The 25,498-nt window shown below is 31.9% G+C and overlaps 1 protein-coding gene across 1 annotated transcript; it reads right to left on the bottom strand.

The window, feature by feature from the left end:
* Positions 1-845: 845 nt before the first annotated feature.
* LOC114330669 (store-operated calcium entry regulator STIMATE) lies at positions 846-25,435 on the bottom strand. The gene is made up of 6 exons (XM_028280077.2): positions 25,153-25,435; positions 16,750-16,894; positions 15,093-15,214; positions 14,011-14,207; positions 11,403-11,636; positions 846-5,807 (listed from the first exon to the last, which is right to left on the bottom strand). The coding sequence occupies exons 1-5, from the start codon at positions 25,277-25,279 to the stop codon at positions 11,415-11,417; spliced, it is 813 nt and encodes a 270-aa protein (XP_028135878.2). The 5' UTR covers positions 25,280-25,435; the 3' UTR covers positions 846-5,807; positions 11,403-11,414.
* Between the last annotated feature and the right edge of the window lie 63 nt (positions 25,436-25,498).

The raw sequence follows: 25,498 nt of genomic DNA, 5'->3' as shown, positions 1-25,498 counted from the left end.
AAAAAGAAGGGAGATAGGTATAGGAAACCCTAATAAAAATTGAAAGCTAAGTAAATTTTCTACGCAATAGATTAGTAAGATACAGGGTGTTCCATTTAAAATAAGTAAGTTATTACAGCTTGAATTTGTTAATAGAACAATCTAATATTTTGACCACCCTGTAAAAGATAGGTATAGGACACTCTAATATAAATTGAAAGCTACGTAAATTTTCTACGCGATAGGCTAGTAAGATACAGGGTGTTCTATTTAAAATAAGTAAGTCATTACAGCTTGAATTTGTTAATTGAACAATCTCATATTTTGACCACACTGTAAGAAATTTTGTTAAAGTAAACATCTGTTTAAGTATGCTAAATAGTTCACTATTAAGATCCAAGAAAGAATTTGTTACTGATTCTTAGATTCGTAGATATTAATTTTTTTCTAAAACCTTACATTTTCATAAAAATCGAAATAAATCAAAACATCCTGTATTTAGGTATAGGGAACCCTTATGAAAGTATAGCTTATTTTTTAAGGTCAATTCAGTAATGTCATCAGATATAGGGCATTCCATAAGAAAAAGTATAACTTTGATATACCACTCTTTTTTGGAGCACCCTGTATAATTCATATTATTTTTAGATTGTAGTATTAAAGGCCCTGTATATTTCTGTGAAGAAATTTTTTTTAAAATGTCAAGTAGTTTTCCGTACAGACACCGAGGTGAATAAGATGAACCACCCTGTATATTTCAGGTAATTTTTATTTGGAATAATCTGATCCTGAATGGCAAGTAAGAAATTTTAGGAAAAGTGGGAATAAAACTTTAGGGAAAGGAAATAATAAATAAATACACAGAATAAAAAAAATTGGTAACTTTATTCGTTATCTATGGAACAAGAACGTAATAAATTTAATATTTTTTAACTACTAACATATAAAATTGAATCTCAAAAAGTAATTCCTTCGAAATAGGTAACTTTGTTTAAATTTTTCTTAATCATACATTTCTGCGGACTTACCACAGAAATCCTTAAAAATTGTTACCTAATAATAATTTTAAAAATACCAAACTTATTACAAAGATAAATATATACGCTGGAAATAAATAAATGTAACGTAGAGAGAAAAATCACTGTGAGATTGAGATGTTCTAGATTATTTTCGCAAATTTTAAGTCAGTACACTATAACCTGTTTTTAGACAAGGAGTAATTCAAATTTACTGCGCCGTGATGCTTGTTTGTAATTGGTCCAATCTCAGGCAAGTTTACCCCACCATAGCCACCTTTACTTAACAAGCCATGAATTTGAAACTTGGCAACACCTAATGGTAAACCGGTTAAGTCTGTCAGTTCTCATTTGTTTCTATACAATATTCACCATATTTACAGAGAAACTGAAAAATTTTACAATATTTCGTGCTACAAATTATAAAGAGCTTTAAAAGTTATGTTATTAAGATGATTCTAGTTCAAACAGCTTGTTTTTTTGCGGTAAAGGAGAGACAATTGGAGCAGATTACTATGATTATTTGCAAAGGGATGGTTTGTGCTTAGCAACGGATTCAGTAAAATTTATTTATTTATTTATTTATAACAATCCCAATCTTAAAAAATTATTTTTCAAAATAATTATTGTCACCTGATGTTATTATGATCTTTTGTAATGAAAAGTTTACAACAGCATGAAGGATTTCACTTAAATTTTGAATTTTAGTGTGAATGTGGGGAAAATGCCTTCAAAGTTTATTGTGCTGTTATAAAAATTATATGTAATATTGTTTTAAATAATTGTACAAAAATAGCAGCCATCAAAGTATTGAATCTTCAAAAAAGTATAAAAAAAACGATAAGGGCGATAACAAAAAAGAAAGTTATCAGTTATCTACTCTAAACCCTAACACTGCACATCAAACATTGTGAGCAATTGTTTTATAGTTATTTCTAGCGATATTTTGTATATACAGTGGAACCCCGATAAGTCGGCCCCCGATAACCCGGAAGTCCGGCTAACCCGGACCGATTTTCATCAGATAAACATTTTGATTTTCAATATTTTGTATTTTTCAATTTAATTGTGGCTTATTTCCAATCAAAATAGTTAATTATCAGACAAACCTTTCAACAATAAAAATGTATGTAATATAATATTTGAGAGATAATGTGTACCTATGTGTGTAATTTGAACTACAATATGTATACGATATTAAAAATGACTCATAGCACACGCCGCAGAAACAACAGCCAGCTGTCTGTAGTATATATTCCTTTTTATTTCAAACTGTCAGCATTGTTTAGGAAAGACTATTTAAAAAATTCTTTTATAAACAATGGTCTTTAGTATTGTGTGTCTTGTATTGTTCGCTTCCATTTGCTTACGTTTGGGTTTGGTGTTTTTTTAGTAATTTTAATGAGTAGGTACTGTGCATATTTATAAATATATTTCATGTTATTTCAATTCCAACGGAGTTTATCTGTAAGTATACCGTATTTTATTAATTTTTACCATATTCTCCGGCTATCTCGGATTTTCGATAACCCGGATCGGTCGCGGTCCCGATTAATCCGAGTTATCGAGGTTCCACTGTAATTTAAAATAAGATATTATTTATTTAAAATAAAGTATTTTACACATGTTCTTGTCATTGTTTGTTTTTTGTATAATAAACGTCACTTACAAGGAATTACTTTTAATTTGATTTTGTAAAAGATTCTAATTAATATAGCTTAATATAGTTTCGAAAGCGGTAGTCCGAAAGTCAGACTACCGACGTCATCAATTGCGACGTTGCCTTTTTCCCTTCATGGCTTGTAAAGTACTTAAAGGTGGCTGTGACTCCACTGTTATGAAATTTCAACACTATTGACATTTGATAGGTTAATTAAGTTCGGCGATTTTTTGTGTTTTCTGCGTTATTCCTTTAATTTTTATATGTTTAGTCTGTTTTTATACAACAAAAAACAGTTGTTTTAGAACTCTTTAGCGACGAATTAGTATAATATAATATTTATGGATTACCGACGAATGCCGACGTTATCAACCAAAAAAGAAGATGTATTTGGTGATTTTTCTAGTGACATCATTGGGTGTGTTTTGAGTTTACTCCTCCTGGTTTAAAAACAGGGATTAGTATGGTTTGAATATAGCATCATCGCTTAAAAATATTCAAGAAAAATAATAAAGACTCTGTTTTCTGATATCTTTAAGTCTTCTTCAATATCACGCAATATCAATTATTATCATCCACCAAAATGATTTTTTCACTTAACAAAAATTTGTCTCATCACAAACTTGTTTGGTATACATTTGCAGTATTTTACAACTACTTAAAAATATTAGCTTCTTTCTAAATCCTAGAACAAACACCTGGACAGAGCTGCAGCTTTTAATTTTCTATGCGACTATTCTTTAATCTCATAATAATTGTATACGTAATAATATCAATAAGGCACCATAAACGGAATCTGTTCTAGGCAAAATCAGTCAACAAAAACGGACCCAACACAATGTTTTAATCTCTGAATCTATAAACTAAACATCTTATCTCTTATATCACATATATTCGCTGCAAAGGGTTTATGAATAATTTAGGAATGGATTAAGTTTAACAATTAATATAATCGGATATGTAATTAGTTTAAAAGTATACGGCAAAGGACCCTCAACCACAATTCATGTGCAAATGATATTTATTTATAAACCTCAGCTACAGCAGTTGAAGGATCCATCATCGGGTTTCTTTCTTTCTATGTTTGCTTCTTTATCTCTACCTCACTCTCATGTTCACTATCTCTATCCCTTTTGACGTCAGCAATGGACACCATACTGGAAAATGATCCAGAAGGTACCTTGTCCACTGACTCATCTTGAATGTACCAAATATTGATATTAAATGGAAATCACCACGTGCTAGTTTAGTTTATTTTTTTTATCATTTGCCATTTGCTTTCACTTGCTATATTCATCTTAAAAAACCCTTTCCAGCTACTTTATGGTACAATGACTTGCATTACATTGTAACACTGACATGTAGAGACGAAAAACGTAAATATATCATTATTAAATACTGGCCCAAAAAGGCTTTCTTCATCTATGAAAATAATTCTTTTGACAAATGCAGTGTAGATTTTACTCTTCACACTCTCTCAGTCTCTTCACACTAAGTGTGACAATTTGGGACAATTATTTACAAAAAAATTTCTCATTGCACCTACTACCTACTACTAGCACCGTCCACTACCGACTCCAGTTATGTAACACCTCTAGAACTTGTTTGTAGCATTACCAGTTCTCTAACTGTTGAAAACTGTTCCAAATTTGCTCCATAGTTGTGTATATTAGATCTTGATAATTACTGTGAACGTCACAGTTTTTCAACAGCATACAATAGTTTTGGACACATTAGTCATTCATTACCTGTTATACCTTCCCTGCAACTGTTCCGGCTTTGTTGTGCAATTTTTTCGATCATTACTGTTAAATGTAACAGTTTTTCAACAGTCCTACAACAGTTTTGGACATATTACCCGTTCATTATTTGTTCCACCTTCTCTGCAACTGTTCCAGCTTTGTTCTGAGGTTTTTTTCTATAATTTTTGTTGAATGTAACAGTTTTTCAACAGTCCTACAACAGTTTTGGACATGTCGCCCGTTCATTATATGTTTCACCTTGTCTGCAACTGTTCCAGCTTTGTTCTGAGATTTTTCTCGATAATTTTTGTTGAATGTGACCGGTTTTCAACAGTCCCACAACAGTTTTGGACATGTTACGTTCATTATCTGTTCCACGTTCTCTGCAATTGTTCTACCTTTGTTATGTGGTTTTTCTCGATAATTTCTATTGAATGTGACAATTTTTCAACAGTCCTACAACAGTTTTGGATATGTTATTCGTTCATTATCTGTTTCACCTTCAGAACAATTTTGTACAGGTTACCAGTTTTACTTTATTCGCGATGAGGACTACTGAGTGTGACAATTTGTTAGGAATACCTCTAGATAAGTTTTGTGGGGTTACGAAATTTCGAACTGTTAATAACTACTCCAAATTTTTTGGGCAATTGTTCTGAATTTGTTATGTAGACATTCTCGTTAATTACTGTTGAATGTGATAGTTTTTCAACAGTCGTACAACAGTTTTTTACACGTTATTTGTTCATCATCGCGTTACAATTTGTTGTGGAACACCTCTAAAACAGTTTTGAAGAGTTACGAATTCTATAACTATTCAAAACTGCTCCAAGTTTGTTTGGAAGTTGGCTGTTAATTGTAACAGTTTTTCAACAGTCCTACAATATTTTTGGACATGTCATTCGTTCATTATCGTGAGACAATTTATTATGGAACACCTATAGAACCATTTTGAGGGGCTACCAATTTTTAAACAGCTCAAAACTGCTCTAAGTTTGCTTAGCAGTTGTATGTTAAATGTAACAGTTTTTCAACAGCCTTACAACAGTTTTGGAGATGCTGTTCGCTGATTACCTGTTCCATCTTATCTGTAACTGTGTTGAATGATTGTTTTAGTTAAAAACTGTTGTTCTGGTAATGTTTACAGCCGATTGAAGACATCAAAATTTTCGTTACAGTTAACAATTCGTTTGTTAAGTGTGAACTTAACATACACTTATAGGAATGTATATTTCTAGTCTAATAAACTGAGGCACGGTTTTATACGTCTCTACAAGTCAATAAATTATTGGTATGTATATAAAATATTATAAAATTTAAATCCTACGACTAGGTACTATCTAAAACTAGCGTCGAAGTATATTTGGTACACCTTTTGTCACTTATTTTATTGGAGGAATGTAAGAGTTCCTAAAAAATAAGAAATAATAGTTTATAGTAACAGTGTAAAGATAATTATAAATTTTTGTGAAAATTTATTGTATAGAATGTTTTATATTTGACAATGAGACGTGCATTATACAAAAAAAAAAATCAATAAATTACATCGAATTACAGCTTACGTGGAGGAGGAGTTCTGAATTAAGTAGGAGCTCTTCTGGACTTCGCAGAAGATGGTCGGGAGGGGAGTCCTCAAATCTGACACGGCGCGTCCCACTGGCTGATAGGGAAATGTTCTTCGGATATGAAGATAGGTGTGAATAAGATCTTGCCAAATAAGTACCCGTGGATCAACTAAGGACAAAGCATAGGGCAGCAGCTATGTCATTACTGAATCAAGGCTATGACGGAATGATTTCTGCCGTTGGCTTGATAGTCGAGGAAATGAAGCATTTTGGCTCGCAATTTTTTCGTCCAGCATGGATTTACTTGAAATTTTCACAGAAGGTAGGAAATAGTCCAAGGATCATTTTCTATATCATGCCGCTGTACGCTAAAACCTTGGGGGTGGTTGCTACCCCATCTCGGGGGTGGGAACTTTTTATTACATTTTAACCATATAAATCGATGTAGAGTGATTCTAAGAAAAAAATGTTTTTTGCATTTTCTTCGTAAAACTAATATTTTTTGAGTTATTCGCGCTTAAAAGTAACAGTTTTTCGTCGAAAAAATCGACGTTTTTACAGGATTTTTTGAGAATTCCTCGAAAAATACGCATTTAATCAAAAAAACTTCAAATAACAAAACTGTATCTTTTAGTAACACAAACTAAATTCCTTTTCTATAATATCTTCAAGACCAATAAAAACCGAGATACGGCATGTTAAAGGTTAGCTTTCCTCGTCAAATGCATAATTTGAAATATTCAAAGCCAAATAACGGGAAAACTTTGCATTTTTCGAGGAAAACTTAAATAATATTTTTTCAAGTATACAATTAATCCTTTCCAAGAATAATAATAAAAAAATTCTAGTATGAAAATAGAGCGACTTATGATCAAAAAAATGTCGGTATTGTCGAAGCGAAGATCGGTGGAATATGCGCATTTTATCAATGAAATTCGATATTTTAAGATACTCCAGAAGCCGCTAGAGATAAAATGTTTTAACGACCTATTAATCATTCATAAATACTCAACGGATATTAGTACAGTTAAAATAATTAAGACGATAACCGGACAACATTGATTTAATGAGTAAAATTTAGTTTTTTTTTACTTTAATGACAAAAAAGCAAGCCCATTAGCAGAACCCAATTAAAAATTATTTTGCACATCATATTTGAAACATTATTTGGTTGAAAAATCTCATTTTTGTTGGCAAAAAAAATATATTAATTTGTTTGGACTAAATTACAGTTGTGCTTATCTTAAAAAGGATATGCTACTATCAACATTCGCACAGTGTTGCCAAACTGAATTTTGTTATTTTGGGTGTAAATTTTTTCCACGGATCTCCGAGGGTACTATACCTGCTTTTCTCTACGAAAAAATCAGTGAAAATAACTCCCCAACTACCCTCCTAATTAAAAATTGGTCTTCACCTTTCCGTAATTGCTTGTATATTTGTATTTTCAATACAAACAAGAAGTTTGACCTATTTAAGAGGCCTAATTTTAGAAAAATTGGAGTTTAAAGAAAAATTGATTTTTTGCAATTTCGTATTTTTCACCTTTTACTTCAAAATATCTCCGAAAATAGTGGAGATATGAAAAAAGGGATACATAACTAAATTGTAGCTATTTTAATTATTCAAATTATACTGTGCATAGATTTCCATTAGAGTGAACAGTTAGCGAGATATAGCTGTTTAAAACCTCTATTTACGAGCAAACGCCCTCTTATTCGAGCCCTTTAAACACACTCCAATTAAAAACTAAGGGATCTAACGGAATTTAATTTACACAGTCTTATAGCTCTTCAAAAATTCTTACAAAATCATTTTTGAAAAAACTTTTTATCGCCAAAGATGAAGGAGCTATGTTTATAAAACGATTTTTTTTTCAAAATATTTGAATAGTCCGCTTATGGAACATTTTCAATGCATGTATAATACCACAGAACTGGTTCGTATACTGGAAGATGACTTAAAAACTATTTGTATTTTGTACTTCTACATATTTGTAAATTTATATTTTTGTTTAAATAAATGTTTTTGTAATTCTTTAATACTACCTTTTTTTCTGTATAGATCTGTTAAATTATCTACTTAAAAAAATTGTAATGTTCTTAAGGGTGGTTTTTAAGGGTTGAAATATTTTGATATTATGTCCTAAAGCATAAAACAATCATTATTTTTAGCCAATCAAAACCAAATTTTACCCATATTAAAGGTTACAATATGTTTATATAATTTTTGACAATAAGGGGTAGTTACACCCCTAAAAATAATCAACGCCCTTGAGCATGTTATAGAATATGAAGTACAGGGTGAGATGATCCTAATCCCAAATTTTTATCTAAATCGATGCAAGCCGAAATTATTCTTTTAGGATAGGTAAGTCAATTTTTTATATATAGCTCCAACAAGGGTGGTTTTAAGGGTTGAAATATTATGATAGTATATTTTAAAGCATAAAACAATCATTACGTAACTAATAAGAAGCATATGTTGACAATATTAAAGTTTAAAAGGTTATTTTATAATTTTTTACAAGTAGTTTTTTTTAGGGGTAGTTTTCACCCCTAAAAAACCAAAAGCGTACAACGGCTCAATATAGAAAATGAACTAGAGGGTGAAATGAGCCTAATCCCAAATTTTTGTACAAATCGATGCTGGACGAAAAAATTGCGAGGTTTTGCCATTTTTTCAGCTTCATTTCCTCGACTATGATAGTAGACACTCACGGGCGGATATCACATAATGGTACAAACGGTCCTGACACTGCGATCAGGCAAGCAAGAGGAAGCCACCTGATTATCCTCGCGAGAATACACTTAAAATGAGTAGAGTAACACTCAAAGTAGGGATGCCATGCAATAAAGGGTACGGACCGGCGCCCAAAGTAGTAGATCAAAATACTCATAATAAGTAAACAGCAGAATATAAAACCCTCTATATATGTAAATAGTACCAAACTTGAGCAAGTTGATTAACTTGTTAACCTTGGCTATCAGTTAAATGGTAACGCAGAGAGTCACGGTGAAATTAGATCCAGAATAGAGCAGACCGAAGTCACTTTTATAAAAATGTCCAAGGTACTACACTCTGGACCAAAATTAACCGGCCACCTTAAAAATAGGTCATTTTTGATGTCTTTTATCTCCTAAACCTGTTGTCCGATTTAGGTGATTTTTTTAATATGTTATAGCCTTATTCCTTGACAATATCGTTGTAATAATATCGTTGCCAAACCGGTAAATTTTCATTGTATACCGGGTGTACGAATCAAACTGTGTTTTTTTCTTAAAGTTTGCATCACCCTGTGGAATATTCTAGCATTTGTAGAATACTGATATTAAAACCTGACTATAGCCTTATGCTTCCTCAACATTTTGGTGTTTGATTGATTCGCTTATGTTGGATAATAAAAAAGTTAGGTGTTTTAACAACTAGACATGTTGTTTATCAATACAGGGTTTAAGAAATTTTAGCAAAGTTTAAGGGGTTATTCTGCATGAAAAAATAATGACAGTTTGCTTAATAAACTTAGGTCCACAAATGCTTTGTTTCCGAGATAGGGGTGTTGAAATTTTTCTGACAAACTGACGATTTATTTATTGCTTTAAAACCAGTTGAGATATGCAAATGCAATTTGGTGGGTTTTAATACGTAGTTATTGCAAATTTTTTGGCATACAATTAAGCATTTAATATTCACCATTGGCGTGCATACGGGTAATCTGATGGGTCATATTACCCGTATGCGCGCCAATGGTGAATATTAAATTCTTAATTGTATGCCAAAAAATATGCAATAACTACGTCATAAAACCCACCACATTGCATTTGCATATCTTAACTGGTTTTAAAGCAATAAATAAATCGTCAGTTTGTCAGAAAAATTTCAACACCCCCTATCTCGCAAACGAAGCATTTGCGGACCTAAGTTTATAAAGCAAACTGTCATTATTTTTTCATGCAGAATTACTCCTTAAACTTTGCCAACATTTTTTAAAAACACCCTGTATTGATAAAAAACATGTCTAGTTGTTAAAGCACCTAACTTTTTTATTATCCAACATAAGCGAATCAATGAAACAACAAAATGTTGAGAAAGCATGAGGCTATAGTTAGGTTTTAATTTCAGTATTCTACAAATGCTATAATATTCCACAGGGTGATGCAAACTTTCAGAAAAAAACACAGTTTGATTCGTACACCCGGTATACAATGAAAATTTACCTGTTTAGCAACAATATTATTATAACTATATTGTTAAGGAATAAGGCTATAACATATAAAAAAAATCACTTAAATAGGACAACAGGTTTAGGAGATATAAGACATCAAAAATGACCCATTTTTAAGGTGGCCCGTTAATTTTGGTCCAGAGTGTATTAGACCTGGATCCCGCGTACCAAAAAAAAGTTGATTAATAGCAAGCTGAAAATTTGTTAATTGCTTAACGGTGTCTAGTCGGACAAACTTTGATATATGGGAACACTGGAACAGGGGAAGTTTTAATTGTGGAACAGTTTAAAAATTTCAAACGTCAGACTACAAAAATGTTTCATGTATTTTGTCGGACAGAATTTCCAATTGATTTGTTATCATTTCATTAAACTCCCATGCAAAAATCAGACTGGTGTTTATCACCAACTTGGCATTTTAATGAGTGGAACACGAAGAACATGTCAAATGACAAGAATCATGTTGCTTAGTAATAGCAGTCTGATTTTTGCATGAGAGTTTAATGAAAGGGTAACAAATCAATTGGATGTTCTGTCCGACAAAATACATGGGACGTGTTCGTAATCTGACGTTCCAAATTTTTAAACTGTTCCACAATTAAAACTTCCCCTGTTCCAGTGTTCCCGTACATCAAAGTTTGTCCGACTAGATACCGTTAAGCTATTAACAAATTTTCAGCTTGCTATTAATCAACTTTTTTTTGGTACGCGGGATCCAGACTTATATGTAACACAGACCTAAAATTGGCATTGTGGATCCGCCTACTTCGCTGCTATGTGTTCTCGGTCTTACTTTATGGTGTCAAGACTGTGAATAAAATCGATCTAAATCGCCTTGAAGCTTTCGAGATGTGGTGCTATAGAAGAATTTTAAAAGTTTCTTGGGAGGAGAAGATACGAAACTCCACAATATTACAACGTCTCAGCAAGACTACTGAAATCATAAAAAGCATCAAGCAGAGAAAGCTGGAGTAGTTCGGACATTTAATGAGAGGTCCCAAATATAGGTTGCTACAACATATTATGCAATGGAAAATAGCAGGCAAACGCAATCCACGATGAAGAAGAACCTCATGGTTGAAAAACTTGTGAGATTGGTATGGTGTTGATACAAGCATGCTATTTAGGGTGGCAGTGAATAAAATTGAGATAGCTATAATGGCAACCAACGTTCTGAAAGGACATGGTACATGAAGAGGAAGCAGACTGACTTACCTTGATCAGTTTTTAAGTATCGACAGTCCTGGTTATTGGCACTGATTCGTTGTCCAACAATTCATCGTCAGCTGATAATAAAACATCACTTTCAGAATCGACACGACGTTTCCTCGTAAGAGTTCGGTATTTCACGTGCATTCTCCTTAGAAGACTTTCTCTGGTACCACTATATCTCCTCTTCGCTGGGTCTTTGTACATTAAGAAGTTGTCGGTTACCCAAAACATTAACATCTAGAAGATAAATATACGTTTACTAAAGTTAATGAACTCATACCATAATATAATGAATACATAGTAGAAACTAAATTCGGTCAGAATGCGCAAAAAGTGACGGTATCAATGTTTGCTATAAATGTTTAAGAAATTCGTGAAGTCGCTTTACAGATAAGCAGTTGTCAGTATTTAACATCCCATTAATCAATGTAAATTAGCCATTTTAGAACTTAGATAGAAAGGGTTGACAAATACAAATACCTGAAAATCTGGATTTCAGAAAACAATGATTAAACAGAAATAAGGGCCAGGATATTAATGGCAAAAAAAGGGTTTAGTAACTTGCTTTATAGTGGACGACATAAAACAACCAAGAAGGCATAAATACTTGTCTTTTCTCTATAAAAAAAATATAAAAGGTCACTCTACATCTGTCTACTTCCTATATCATCAGATAGTGGTAGAGTGAAGACAGATTTAGGGCCGATTTCTCATATCGAGTTCAACTCGAAGTTTAACCTGAACTTTTAGTGAAAAAGTCAAAGTCAAAATCGTCTTTCTCAATTCCCGTTCAAACGATTTTTGTGGTTTAAACTGAGGTCACTCTGAACGCTGAAGTTCGAGCAATCATGAATCCAGTTCAGATGATTTCAGAGATTACGCATGCGTAGTATTATTGCAATTTGGCATGAACTGCTGTCATAAAATATGTCAAAATCAATTTGTTATCATTCGTTAAGAGGAAAGGAACATTTTGACGCCTGTCAAAATATTCAATGTATTTGAAATGTAATTTTTTTTTCAAATCCTGAAAAAACTAATAAGTATTTTTGAAAAATTTAAACGTAGAATGAAAGATTACTTTATTACCGAGGGCCTAAAGTCCCTTAGAATGAATAAAAAGTTTCTTTTGAATGAGATATTTAAAATTAAAAATCACACTCAATTTTCACTTAGTTTTTCATCCCTGTAACATATTAACATAAACATTATAGAAGTTTTCAGGGACTTTCGGACCTCGGTAAAAATGTAATCTTTCACTCTGCGTTTAAATTTCTCAAAAATACTTACTAGTTTTCTCAGGATTCGAAAAAAATGAATCCCATTTAAATAGCGTTGAAGCCGAAAATTCGTACCCATCCCCTTAAATAGATATCTAAGCATTACGATAACATTATTTGTATTTATGTTAGATTTAATAATAATTATTAAAATGACTGTTCGAATATTTTTTTGACAAGTTACAATGAGTAAATGTTGTGACCACTAGTGTAGGTGACTTGGAGAAAATGATTCTTTAATAATTTTTTTTTCAAATATTTTACATAGCTATAAAATTGTTTGTCTCTGAGAATTACGGCACATACCTATAACTAAAATCGCGATGGTAAATCACTAGGTGTATTTCGTCTGTCTTCGTCTGATTGGATGTCTCATCATGTTTTTGGCTAGTACATTTGGATGTTGTGTCAGTCTGTCTTCGTATTTCTGTGCGAATACTGTTGCAATTTCTAGTTCGCGTCTAATAATATTATTTGCAATATACCATAGGGCATTTGTGATTATTAGAAGAACCTTCGACTGGAACATCTCTAAGATTTCGATATTGGAGTTTGATGCAGTACCCCGAAGTCGGATCCCGTAACTCCATATTGGCTTCAAAATGGTTGTAGACAAGTACTATATTTTTCATTGAAAGTGATGATTTGTGACCAATCAGCCAGTATAGATTGTGTAATTTGAGACCAAGTTGTTTACGCTTCATAAAAATGTGTGTTCTCCAGTTTTAATCTTTGGTCTAGGTGCATTCCAGGTATTTGACTGTTGCTTGCTGTTTTAGTTGGTGGTTGTTGTAATATGAACCGACTTTGTTTCATTTGTTTGAAAACGCCACCGTTTTAGCCAAGTTTGCATTTTGTTGAGGCTGGTTTGCAGAAGTTGAGAAGCTGTCCGTGGTTCCTGATGTACTGACATCACTGCTGTGTCATCTGCCTTTATGTTAAAATATAAATAACTAAATTTACCGTTATTCAGAGACAGCATAAAAAAGTCCATACAAAATGGCGATAGTTTTACCTTTTGCCATCTATTGGCATTTCTCGAAAGCTACTGGAATCTAGGGATTTTGACATTGCCAACAAACGTTAATAAAACGTAAACTGTCAATGAGAAATGTATTTCCTAATATAATCGAAATTCAAGGATGAACCTCAGTCAACTGAATTGCAGATTAACTTGGTTATGAGAAATCGGCCCTTACAGGGATAAAGACAAGATTCTTAGCCAGATTTCTAATTAACATACGCTGGGCAAGAATCCTCCGCAACTGTTGACTTAATATTAATCTTAGATCAATTTTCTCAAAGCATATACATATACAAGTTATACTTACATTCACAAAAAACGGTATAATCAACATCACAAAAGCAACCTCTACCTTAGCGTTAGGTATAGGCGACATGATAAAGTCTTTCACATTCTGCCAAAAGTTTAATTGCATAAATAATGTTATTGATCCTTTTACTATTAGCATAAGACATACATAAAGGCAGCATTGTATCATCCATGCATTCGCAGATGGCGGTTTACCTAAAAGACAAATTTGTCAATTACAACATTATAATATATCAGATAATATAGATTTTTTAGGTTTGCATTGAGATGAATGGCAACATTGGTAAAGTCCAGTACAGGATTGTTTTGTTTTTCTTCTGTAAAAACCACGGAAATTGCGGTTTGCAATGAAAAATAATTCAAGAAAACAATACCATCCAGAAACTGAGTCTGAGACAGAGAATGAACTGGTAAACGCTATATTTATGCTACAAAAGAAATCATGTTTAACATTTTTGCAACTTTGCCAAAGTGTGCAAAATAGTTAAGATATTTAAGATAAAAAAGGAAAAGTTTGTGAAAAATTCAAGACTGGAGCACGGGTAGGGAAAATAGATCAAGCGGGAATGCTGGGCCCTGACTCTTACGAGGTTTTTTACAACTTTTTAATTAATGTCTACAGGAGTTACAGCAGGAAGAAGGAATCGTATTTTCAATGCAGCAAAACAAGAGTTAGATATTATGCTAGAAATGAAACAAGAAGTATGGATTACATACTAACGGCTATACAAGAAATGGAAGAAGTTTTTGAGGAATATAATAAGAAAAGCTGTTACGATCAATTAAAGAAGAAATTTTTTTATGGGAAACAGTAACCCAAGGAAAAACAGGAACTGAAGAAGCTTTGTTGTAATAAATGATTGCAAAGGAATGGAAACCAGATGGAAAACTCTAAAGCAGATGGACAAAATTGTAATATAAAAAAAGCACATAAATCTAAACGAAAAAATGTTTCATTAAAACTGTGATTTATTACCATTCAATAGAGTATTCGATAAATAGCATGATATAATAGTTTCCGAACCATTTGCATTCGGACCCTGCACTTTGTGTTAAAGTTATATACAACGATAAACTTACCATATTCGCCAAAATTGATGGATTCCCATCCTTTTCTCCTAGATAAGTACTGGCTAAGTCTAATTCCGATAAATATAATTAACAGACCCAAGGATGAATCTAAGAGAAAGTTTATTAAATACCTAAAAAAAGTTATACCTACTTTAAAAAAATAACTTGACAAAAGTGTGAATTATAAAACAAAACAATAGTATTTACACGGACTATAAAAATAAGGTATCACATTTATACAAAATGATCTGAATGCAGTCTCTTTTTGTAAAGATTACGTGAATGCTTACATCGGGCAAACATGTCGATCATTTACCAAACACATATAAAAACACATTTTAAAAATGGTACAAAAGGCAGTTATCACTTTATTAAATTAAACAATTAAACAATTATAACTTTGACATTATTTAGGATGTTATAATCGGACGACTTAAATTACATTGTGATTGTCTTATCAAGAATTTTTGTCTTGACAACAACTTCTTGTCTTGTCTTGAGAAAAATTCAAGAAATTTAAAAAAAAATCTTGTCTTGACATCTTGTATCTTGTCTTGATTCAAGAAATTCCAAGATCTTGAAATTTCTTGATTACCCGATCCGGTGTTTCCCGGGCGACCTTTTTATTGCGTTGCGTGCTGACACGGCCTCGACTGTCACTGGGGGAGTCCCCGAACTGCATTTGTTTCCTGACTAACGAAAAATTGATGTGTGCTTGCATGCTTAATATAAGCATTTTGTATGGTTCGCACATACCTATTCTAAACTTATCTGTCCAGGATTTCATAAAAATTATTGAACCAAATCGAAACAGTTAGACATCGAAAAGGATTTTGATTATTTGGAGGATGAGATCGAAGTATAAAATGATAGAAATGATACTGCTCTAGATTTCAATTCTTCTGTAAGTAAAATTAAATACCTCTTCAAAAAAGATCCAACACTCAGGGCAAATGCAACTTAAACTTAACAGTGCTTGCGAGGCCATAAATTATTGTGAGATGACTATGCCAAAATTAGATGCGCCTACAAAATGCCATACAAATTTTGAGATGCTAACATGGGGTTTAAGTGTAAAAAATGCTTTAACTACATTTTGCGACATCGAAAATCTAAATATGTAATTACAAAATATTAGATAAAGAATGGGTTCTGATTTGTAAATTTTGTCAGTATATGAGAAGCTTTAAAACACTTTCTTCAATACTCGAAGGGGAAAAATATTGCACACTCCAACTGGTGGCAATTGAGGTAAACTTACTTTTAGACAAACTGGAAATATTTTCAATCTGCGAGAGATAAAATAAAATAAAGTGTTCAATAAATTAAAATATATTATGTTATGTTAAAATAATGTTATCTGTTTCACAAATAAATACGTTTTAAAGTTTTCAATATTAGTCGAGATATTTCGAGATTTCTTGTTTTCTTAACAAGAAATCTTGGTATTGACATAAAACTTCTTGTCTTGTCTTGAAATCTAAAATTACTTCTTGTCTTGATCTTGTCTTGAAATCAAGACAAGATTTTGAAATTTTCAAGAAGTTGGAGACCCGTAAATAAAATCAAGACTATCTGTGCTCAGGGGATGAATCAAATGACCAAAACGTTTTTTGCAAAAACAGTAAAACAGAGGAAACAACGAAAACTGTAAAACAATACTTACCAAGTACAAGGGTCCCCTTTGTATTGCCCCGCTAGCCAAACATTTGCTAAGTGGATAGCCATCGAGCCCATTCCCTGTTTAGAAGTATCGTAAAACCATATCAACCACGATCTTCTTTCTAATCTTGGTTCACAGAATCTTTTAGCTAAAAAAATTAGTATTTTACAATATAGTCAACTCCGGTTCATCCGCGAGCGGATAAACCACGGGTATCCATGGTTCATCCGCGAGCGGATAAACCACGGGTATCCATGAGTATATAGAAACCATTTTTAATATCAATATAGTATAAGCCAAAATATAATATTGTATTGTTATAGTGTAAAGTGAACAACAAAGAAACAGTTTATTATGCGCCGCTAATAGTCAAATTCATCAAATTTCACCAGTTAAGACGCATGACTTTGGATGACCAATTTCATTATTTGTTAGCAATCATTACTATCTCAAAGTGAAGGAATAATAATTAACGGAAGAACTATTAACAACATAAGATATGCAGATGACACTGTGATTACGGCAAACTCTGCTGAACAACTCAAACTACTACTAAACAAAACAAACAGTTTCTGTGAAAAATATGGACTAAAAATATGGACTTATCTAATATAAGTCCAACAATATGTTCATGCCACAGAAAAAAAATATTGAACTAATAACTAAATCGGGCTATTTTATATTAAAAAAAATTCTCCTTGTTGCATATTGACATTACGTATCTAAGTTTTTTATTAAAGGTTAAATAACACAATCAAAGAAACAAATTTGTAAATAATATCCGCAACAAGCATTATTTGTTTATAATATTCAAGGCAGTTATTAGAATTCTAGTTTTAAATTTAGATTTCATAGTAATTAACATTATCACTTATTCTATTTCATTATCGCGTAATTAGTTTACATAAATATTTATAAGTTCTTATGTACAACATTGTTTAAGGTTTTATGTATTTGAATCGAAATAGTTACTGTAAAAAAGAGAAATTAGTAGGTTACGTGGTCTAAATGTTGAAATTACCTGGTCGATTGTATCAATTTAAATATTTTATTTGTAATGAATTATTTAAAAGCGAAACGTATACCATCTTAGCAATATTTTTTGCAGAAAACGGTAAATTAGATCAATTAAATTGAAGAAAATATCCTCTATTCGCGGATCTAGCAAAAATATGAAAAGAAAATCGTAAATATCCAGGACCGTATCGGAAAATTGGAAACCATATTCATATACACCAAATACTATAGACAGTCTAAAGTATTTGTATAATAAAAAACCGCTAAACGCCTTAAAAATGAGTGGCGCATACAATATTCCAGCTACAAAAGATCTGATATAAATATTACGTGGCGCGAAAATGTATTTTCATTTTGATGTAAAACAAAATTCTAGTTTTATTTTAAAAGATTTTTCCATAATATTTGCTAAATTTGAAGTAAACGCGCCACAAAAGAGTAACTTTGATACAGTTTGAATTTTGAAACTATTTTGTGGCGCGTTTACTGCAAATTTAGCAAATATTATGGAAAAATCTTTTAAAATAAAACTAGAATTTTGTTTTACATCAAAATGACAATACATTTTCGCGCCACGTAATATTCATATCAGATCTTTTGTAGATGGAATATTGTATGCGCCACTCATTTTTAAGGCGTTTAGCGGTTTTTTATTCTTGTATCAGGAGTTTTTCAAAGTAATTTATAAATTAAATGTATGAAGTTGAATGCAATGTTCTTCTATTCCTCGTTAAGCTTTATAAATGGTCACCTTTGTTGCATTATCTCCCAAATGATCTAGTGTCCATCGAATGTACACTAGATTTTTTTCTATTCGAAATAGATTGAAAAAAAATATTGAGATGACCGGTAAATGAAGTCGGATTGCCCGTTGCCAGATCAAATTTAGCGTCGTAATCACTACAACTACATAAACCATTTCGGAAATAATCGTTAATTGGATTATACTTTTGCAGCTTAATAACTTCTAAAAGGCTTAACCGATTTTGATCAGTAAACGAGTTTGAAACGTATTTACCAGTAGTATCTGATGGATCTAAGGTCAAGTATGATAACTGAAGCTATTACAGGAATTATTGAGCTTGAGAAACCGTTTTTCCCGTAGGAAATAGATTTGATCATACTTATGAAGCCTATAACTTAAAAATTCGAATTTTCCCGGATATGACGTATACACCGTTAGATTCGTCTGGAGTTCTTCTACAAACGCTCAGTTATTGGCGCAATTCGTAGGTTGAAATTTTCAGTAATTGTCGAAAAACCAAAATTTTCAAAGTATAGTATTTCAGTTTTTCGTGTGTATGTCTGATCCTGACAGCTTAGACACCATTTGAAAGCTTAACTCAACACTATTGATTTGGTGTATTTGTGGTTCTCCTGTCTCTTCTTGATCCGAAGATATATACCCCCAAAAAATATGCCGTTTTGTACCTATTAAGTCCTCTAGCTGGCTTATGGGTGGTCAAAAGTCACAAACTACACCGGTTCTGAATCGGCCCAGACCCCCCTCTTCAAACACAGAAAAAAAAATTCAAATCGGTTTAACTTTTAAACAGACATACATACATATTCACAAACATTTTTCCTTTTAAATAAAAATTGAGTCATACTTCTGAGCTCGGTAACTTTTGAATGATATTACCGAAAATTAGACATGCGTTGATAAGGTAATTATCAGTACTATTAGAAGCCGCAAAGGTCGGACTTAAATTTTTGAAGTTTTTGGGACGAGAACGAAAAACAGACCCTAAATAGAAAGGGCCATAAAATCCACATCCTTGGTCCAAAATGGATGGTTGACATATGAATGGGTAAGTCTTTTCCTGAACTTTAAGATCGGAGTTGGCCCAATTTTCAATTCAGTCAGATTTAGAAAATCGAAAATTTAGTATAGATATAGAGTCGCGTGTAGGGGGTGTAGGTGTGCGCCACTGTCGAGAACTGCCGTTCTCTGGTAATATAAATATAAATAATACGACTAATAATGCGCAGTAAAAGATCGCAGTAGACAGAACTCACGATCTCACTTGTTCGTATACACTCGGGTACATATTGTCTCGCGCTCGTACCTACAGTAGACTTTCAATGCGCCCGGCAAGGTGAAGAAACCAATAAAACTGTCCGGATACTGAGATATTATTTTTTGATAGTAGTCCAAGTAACATATTTTATATAAAATTCAGCTTTTATACTTTAAGTAAACTAATATATTTTACACACCTTTGCTACCTGTTACATGCTCAAGTAACCACAATCCAAAGTTCGTACTCGCTGATCGTTTTTACCTGTGTTGGGGACATGCGCAGAGAAACTTTCAGCTTTTATTAAATATGGAATGCCTAGCGGCCACGGGCTCTTGGGCTACAGTTTTGGGATCTCAAAAAGATGCAAAAAATTTGCCCCTCCTACCCCCGGGCTTCCCCTAAAAACCTCCCTCGTAGGGAATAAAACGGAAAACGTCGATTTACTAGGAAACTGTACACTGTAAAAAATGTTTTAAACAAGAAATTAATGTATCTGAGATAATTTTGAAGAAAAATGTTTATTAGCACTTTTTGCGTAGAATGAACTGTTCTCTAAGAAAAAACGCTTGAAGCGACCGGCGATTTTGAATGTCTGTTAAACGCGCGAAATTAATGTATAGAATTTGTATCAACTCGACGCGACAGTAAAAAATTCGATATCTTTTGATTAGAGTGATCTATCGACAAAAATCAAAATGCGTTTTAAAGGCGAAGAGAGCAGCTTTCATCTGCAATATTGTACACTTCTCCAAGAAATTTACGCACCACCTTTAAAACGGGTAATTTTTGATGTCTCAATATTTCTAAACCTGTTGTCCAATTTAACTCATTTTTTAATATGTTATAGCCTTATTCTTTAACAATATCGCTGTAATAATATTTTTACTAGACAGGTAAATTGTCATTGTATACCGGGTGTACTAATCAAACTGTGATTTTTTCTCAAAGTTCGCGTGACACTGTGGAATATTCGAGCATTTATAAAATACTGAAATTAAAACCCAACTATAGCCTCATGTTTTCTTAACATTCTGTTTTTTGATTCATTCGCTTATGTTGGATAATAAAAAAAGAATGTGTGTGTACTTTGTACGCACGTAAGAAGTTATACTTCTATTATGTATATGATTATATGATTATAAACGAAATTAATATACTTTTTATTTATATTTTATTTAAATATTAAACTAATTTATACTTACTACTTCTCAAACATTTTTATTAAAACAGTGCCAAAAATTAAAATAATAAAAGAATAAAACACACACAAACACGTTAAAAATGCCACAAATGATTTCTGAACATTAATTGTCGGAAAAATTTTTAACTAAATACGTATTTTCTGAAAATAAAATTATATAATAAATATACTTACAATCATAAAATGTATAAAAAAATAAAAAAATAAAAGTTTCTATTGGGATTCGAACCAACTTATCAACGCGGTTGGTATTGGCGTTGTATTGGGATTCATTCGCATTAAACGTTTTGCCACGGAGACAATGTGTCACTATGTGCAAAGATCGACTAACTAAACGGATTAAACTTTTGACATTTTTGAATAATCAAATTATTTTGATTTTGAATTGAAATGATTTAGAATTGAAAAAATACAACAAAACATAGAGTAAGAGAACAATATATTAGGTGAATATTGATAGAAATTTTGATGGTAATCAAATTATGTAAATAAAAGTATTACATACTATGTATTTTGGTAGGTTCAAATAGGTAGGTACCTATGATACATTTACAATTATTACGTACCTATTGCTTTGAAAACTATTTAAAAGTCACTACAATTATAAACTTTTTTGTTTCTGTCCTCACAACAATAAAACTAATATATTATACATTTGTTTACCTTCATATTGAACAATTATTTATTATTGACAGATCATTTCAACACCCAATCAGATCCCGTATAACGACTAATACTATACTGTCGGTGTGCGCATGCGCGCAGATCAATATAAATTCACCCTCAATGTCAATCGCGCCTAAAGAAGTATAACTTCAAAAAGTTAGGTACTTTAACAACTAGCCTGGTTTTTCGTCAATACAGGGTGTTTTTTTAAATAAGTATGGCAAACTTTAAGGTGTAATTCTGCATGTAAAAATAATGACAGTTTGCTTTATAAATGTATGTCCGCAAATGCTTCCTTTCCGAGATAGGGAGTGTTGAAATCTTTCTTACAAACTGACGATTTATTTATTGCTCCCCCTCCTAACGTGGAGGTTTAGGGGGAAGCCCAGGGAGTAGTTGCTTTTTTTGGGCTCCCAAAATTGACATTCCCAGGAAAATTCAGCTTGTTCATACGATTTTTAGAGGTTCAGTATCATTTTTGTCTCTGATTACTGGACTATTACACAAATTTTGTCTTTATTTGCAAATGATTCATGTTTCTTCTTAAAATAAGAACTCACAACATTTTAATCAGTCATTTTAACCACAATATTTCCTTAAACCTTAATAATGCAAATAATCTTAAGAATATTTAAATAATAAATAATATATCAAAAATATAACAACCAAATAATTTATTTGTTTAATCATATTTAATTAATCTTACTGTTATCATTTTAAATTCTATTTATTGATAGCATTCAAAATGATACACGCATTTTTGCACTAAACTTTTTTATGTTTAGCTCACTTTATTTCAGTATGATAATACTGCTATATTTAGGTAAAAGTTAATGTATATTAAACACAAAATTATTTTAGCAATTTTAATTTTAATTTAATTGATTTTAAAATTTTAGTTTTAACAATAATAAAATATCCTAAGTAGAATAGAATATCCCATCCCAAAAAAAATTACTAAAAACTAGATATTAAATTATGATTGAATACTTAATATTAAATAAATGATTAAATCAAAATAGATCAAATCTTATTAAAATGAAATGAATACTCCAAGTTAAGGGTCATTCATCCTTGATACCTAACAACATACAAGAGTGCTTAAAACTTACATACAGTAGGAAAAATGAAAGAATACCCGTGAACGAACATATAAAACACGCTGTATTTTCCTGTCACCGTGCCATACAAAAAATTGGCCAGCGCAAGTACATGTAATAATTATTATTACATGTACTTGCGCTGGGAAATTTTCTTTGTGACACGGTGACAGGAAAATACAGCGTGTTTTATATGTTCGTTCATGGGTATTCTTTCATTTTTCCGACTGTATTTTATATCCACCAGATCATAAGATTGATGAAAGTAATTTTCAGGTGTCTGAAATTCTGTTAATAGAAGAGAAATTGCTATCAAAAGTCGGTAAGACTTAATAAATCAAAACAATCAGTGGTATGGTCAAGTAGCTTATAGAAAAAACTAGATCACATTTAGTTCTGTACTTTTCTAAGGAACTGATATTTAGCTTGACCTTAGTTCCACCAAAGAGATGTTCTGTAAGTTTAATTTAATTCATAAGCACAAATCCAGCGAAACTTATTTTAAATTTTTTCAAGGGTGTAGGTGTACATATGGTTACCTAGTTGTTTCCTAGGTACATATGGTTAAAATAATATAGTGACTATACTATAAAAGCATAAGGGATGACCTAACAATTTGAATGAACTATAACTAATACAGTTTATGAAGCACAATACTGGACATAACAGACTGAAATAAGGAAAAGTTCCTCAAGAATCGTACAATTCTTAAGTAATTCTACTATTCAAGGCAGGAGGCAAAATGAACACTGAGAATTACTGACTAATATCCTTACTATCACATATCTATAAATTACTAACCAAAAGCATAACCAACTGCCGAACTGCCTAACAAATAAGCTCAACTTCTACAAATCTGTCAAGCAGCCTGCATTCAGAAAACATTTTAATACCATAGACTATAGACCACTTGTACACTGTAAGAAATTTAATATAAAAATGTACTGAGTATAATGCTCCAATTCATATGGCTCTTGTGGATTTTCAAAAAGCATTCACCTCCACCGAACTATGGGCTGTGCTTGAATCTCTAGAACATGCATGTATAAATCCAAGATACACTAATGTAATTAAAAACATAATATACTAAAATGCCATGAAATAAATCTGGACTAAAAACAAAAATGAATCTCATAAAACTACAATGGGGAGTGAGGCAAGGGAACATAATTTTCTCCCAAACATCATCCTTGCACTAGAAGACTTTTTACGAAATTAGAATGGAACAACAAATGTATGCACATCAACAAATCATACTTAAAACTTTTTAAAAGATTTGCATAGTTTTAATAGCAGATGATATCCAAAAACTAAATGAAATGTTACAACAATTAAATGAAGTTTCTGGAGCGGTAGGCTTAAAAATGAACTACATTAAAACAAAAATAATGAGCCAGGACCAGACAAATATAACAATACAAGATCATACCATAGAAAATGTTGAACATTATGTAGGTATATCTGAGCCATGTCATCAAACAGGGAAAACCAAAAGATGCTGAAATTGAGAAGAATACAAATGACATCTGTCACTTTCGGAAAGCTAAATATATTATTGAAAAATACCTCCATTTCTATAAACTTCAAGAAAAAGATGTAACACATGGATACTACCAATTTCTACCTATGGTTTGGAGATTGTAGTCCTTACCTACCAGAAATTCTGCTAAACACTCTGCTAAAAAAGGGTAATGGAACAAACCATGAAAAAATATCACTAAGAGACAAGATCAGAAACACATAGATAAGATGTAGAATGAAAATAGCAGATATCTTGGAAGTAATTAAAAAAATGAAATCGCTTTGGGCTAGTCACATAGTAAGATATAACGAAGAAAGGTGGACACTGGACACAGTATCCGAGAACGGAAACCAAGGAGGATGATAAGAAGCTAGGGAGGACATCAAAAGAGATGGGTAAATAGAGAAAAATGGAAGCAGTTAAGAGAGACCTACATTCAGAAATGGATAGAAAATGGTTGACGAAGAAGAAGGGTAGGTATTTTTTCAAAACTTCCTTCTCTGTAATTCCTAAGGATGTAGTGACCTTATCAAGTATTAAATTGAACAATATTTTACTTGTGATTTAACTTTAATTTGAATTATTTTTTGCTAATCTTCCAATAAAAAACAAACCAAAATACATTTAATGTTGCAATATCTGCCTTTCACCTGCAGTTTATCTAATTAATTATGTCATTACTTGCACAATATCATCCGTTTTATTAAGACTTGTAAGGTAAGACATTTCTGATTACTTACATCACTTTGGATAAGAAAAGTTCATCATTTTTTAAAGAAGCTTAGAATGTTTTATCATTTTTGGATGTAAATAATTAAATATCGCATAGAATAGAATGATGCTGTTATAAATGAAAACTTAAGAATTAAGACTTACCAATTAGGCAAGTAAATGCCAAACATGCTAGAAGGATCTGAAGGAACAATCCAAACTTATCGGTCAAGGCATCTTTGGAGCAATGTAGATCGTCTGCCGTTTTCGTCACTAGACTTGAGGAATTCATTGTTTTTAAAGTATTTCTTTAGAAGTAATCATTATATTTATAAAACTAATAACTTGTAAGGTTTCACCAAGATAAACTGCTTCACTTTTGAACTTTGATTAATCCGAATAAGACCAAAACAGCTGGAATTGACAGGATAAGACAAGACACTAACACAACAGAGAATGCCATGTCCAAAGAAGAAGAAGAGTAGAATGTTACTATCAAACGTTGAGGACA

This window comes from Diabrotica virgifera, chromosome 6 (genome assembly GCF_917563875.1).
Source record: "Diabrotica virgifera virgifera chromosome 6, PGI_DIABVI_V3a".
In the NCBI taxonomy this organism is placed as follows: domain Eukaryota; kingdom Metazoa; phylum Arthropoda; class Insecta; order Coleoptera; family Chrysomelidae; genus Diabrotica; species Diabrotica virgifera.
Note: the sequence above shows the minus strand (reverse complement) of the source record. Positions and strands in the feature narration are given on the sequence as shown.

What these genes read in the sequence shown, in the direction of transcription:
- LOC114330669 (XM_028280077.2), bottom strand. Translation starts at nt 25,279, where the DNA reads ATGAATTCCTCAAGTCTAGTGACGAAAACGGCAGACGATCTACATTGC. An exon ending in AAAGGGGACCCTTGTACTTG is followed by an intron (nt 15,215 to 16,749) that starts GTAAGTATTGTT and finishes AACTTTTTTTAG; the next exon opens with GTATTTAATAAACTTTCTCT. An exon ending in CATCAATTTTGGCGAATATG is followed by an intron (nt 14,208 to 15,092) that starts GTAAGTTTATCG and finishes TTTGTCTTTTAG; the next exon opens with GTAAACCGCCATCTGCGAAT.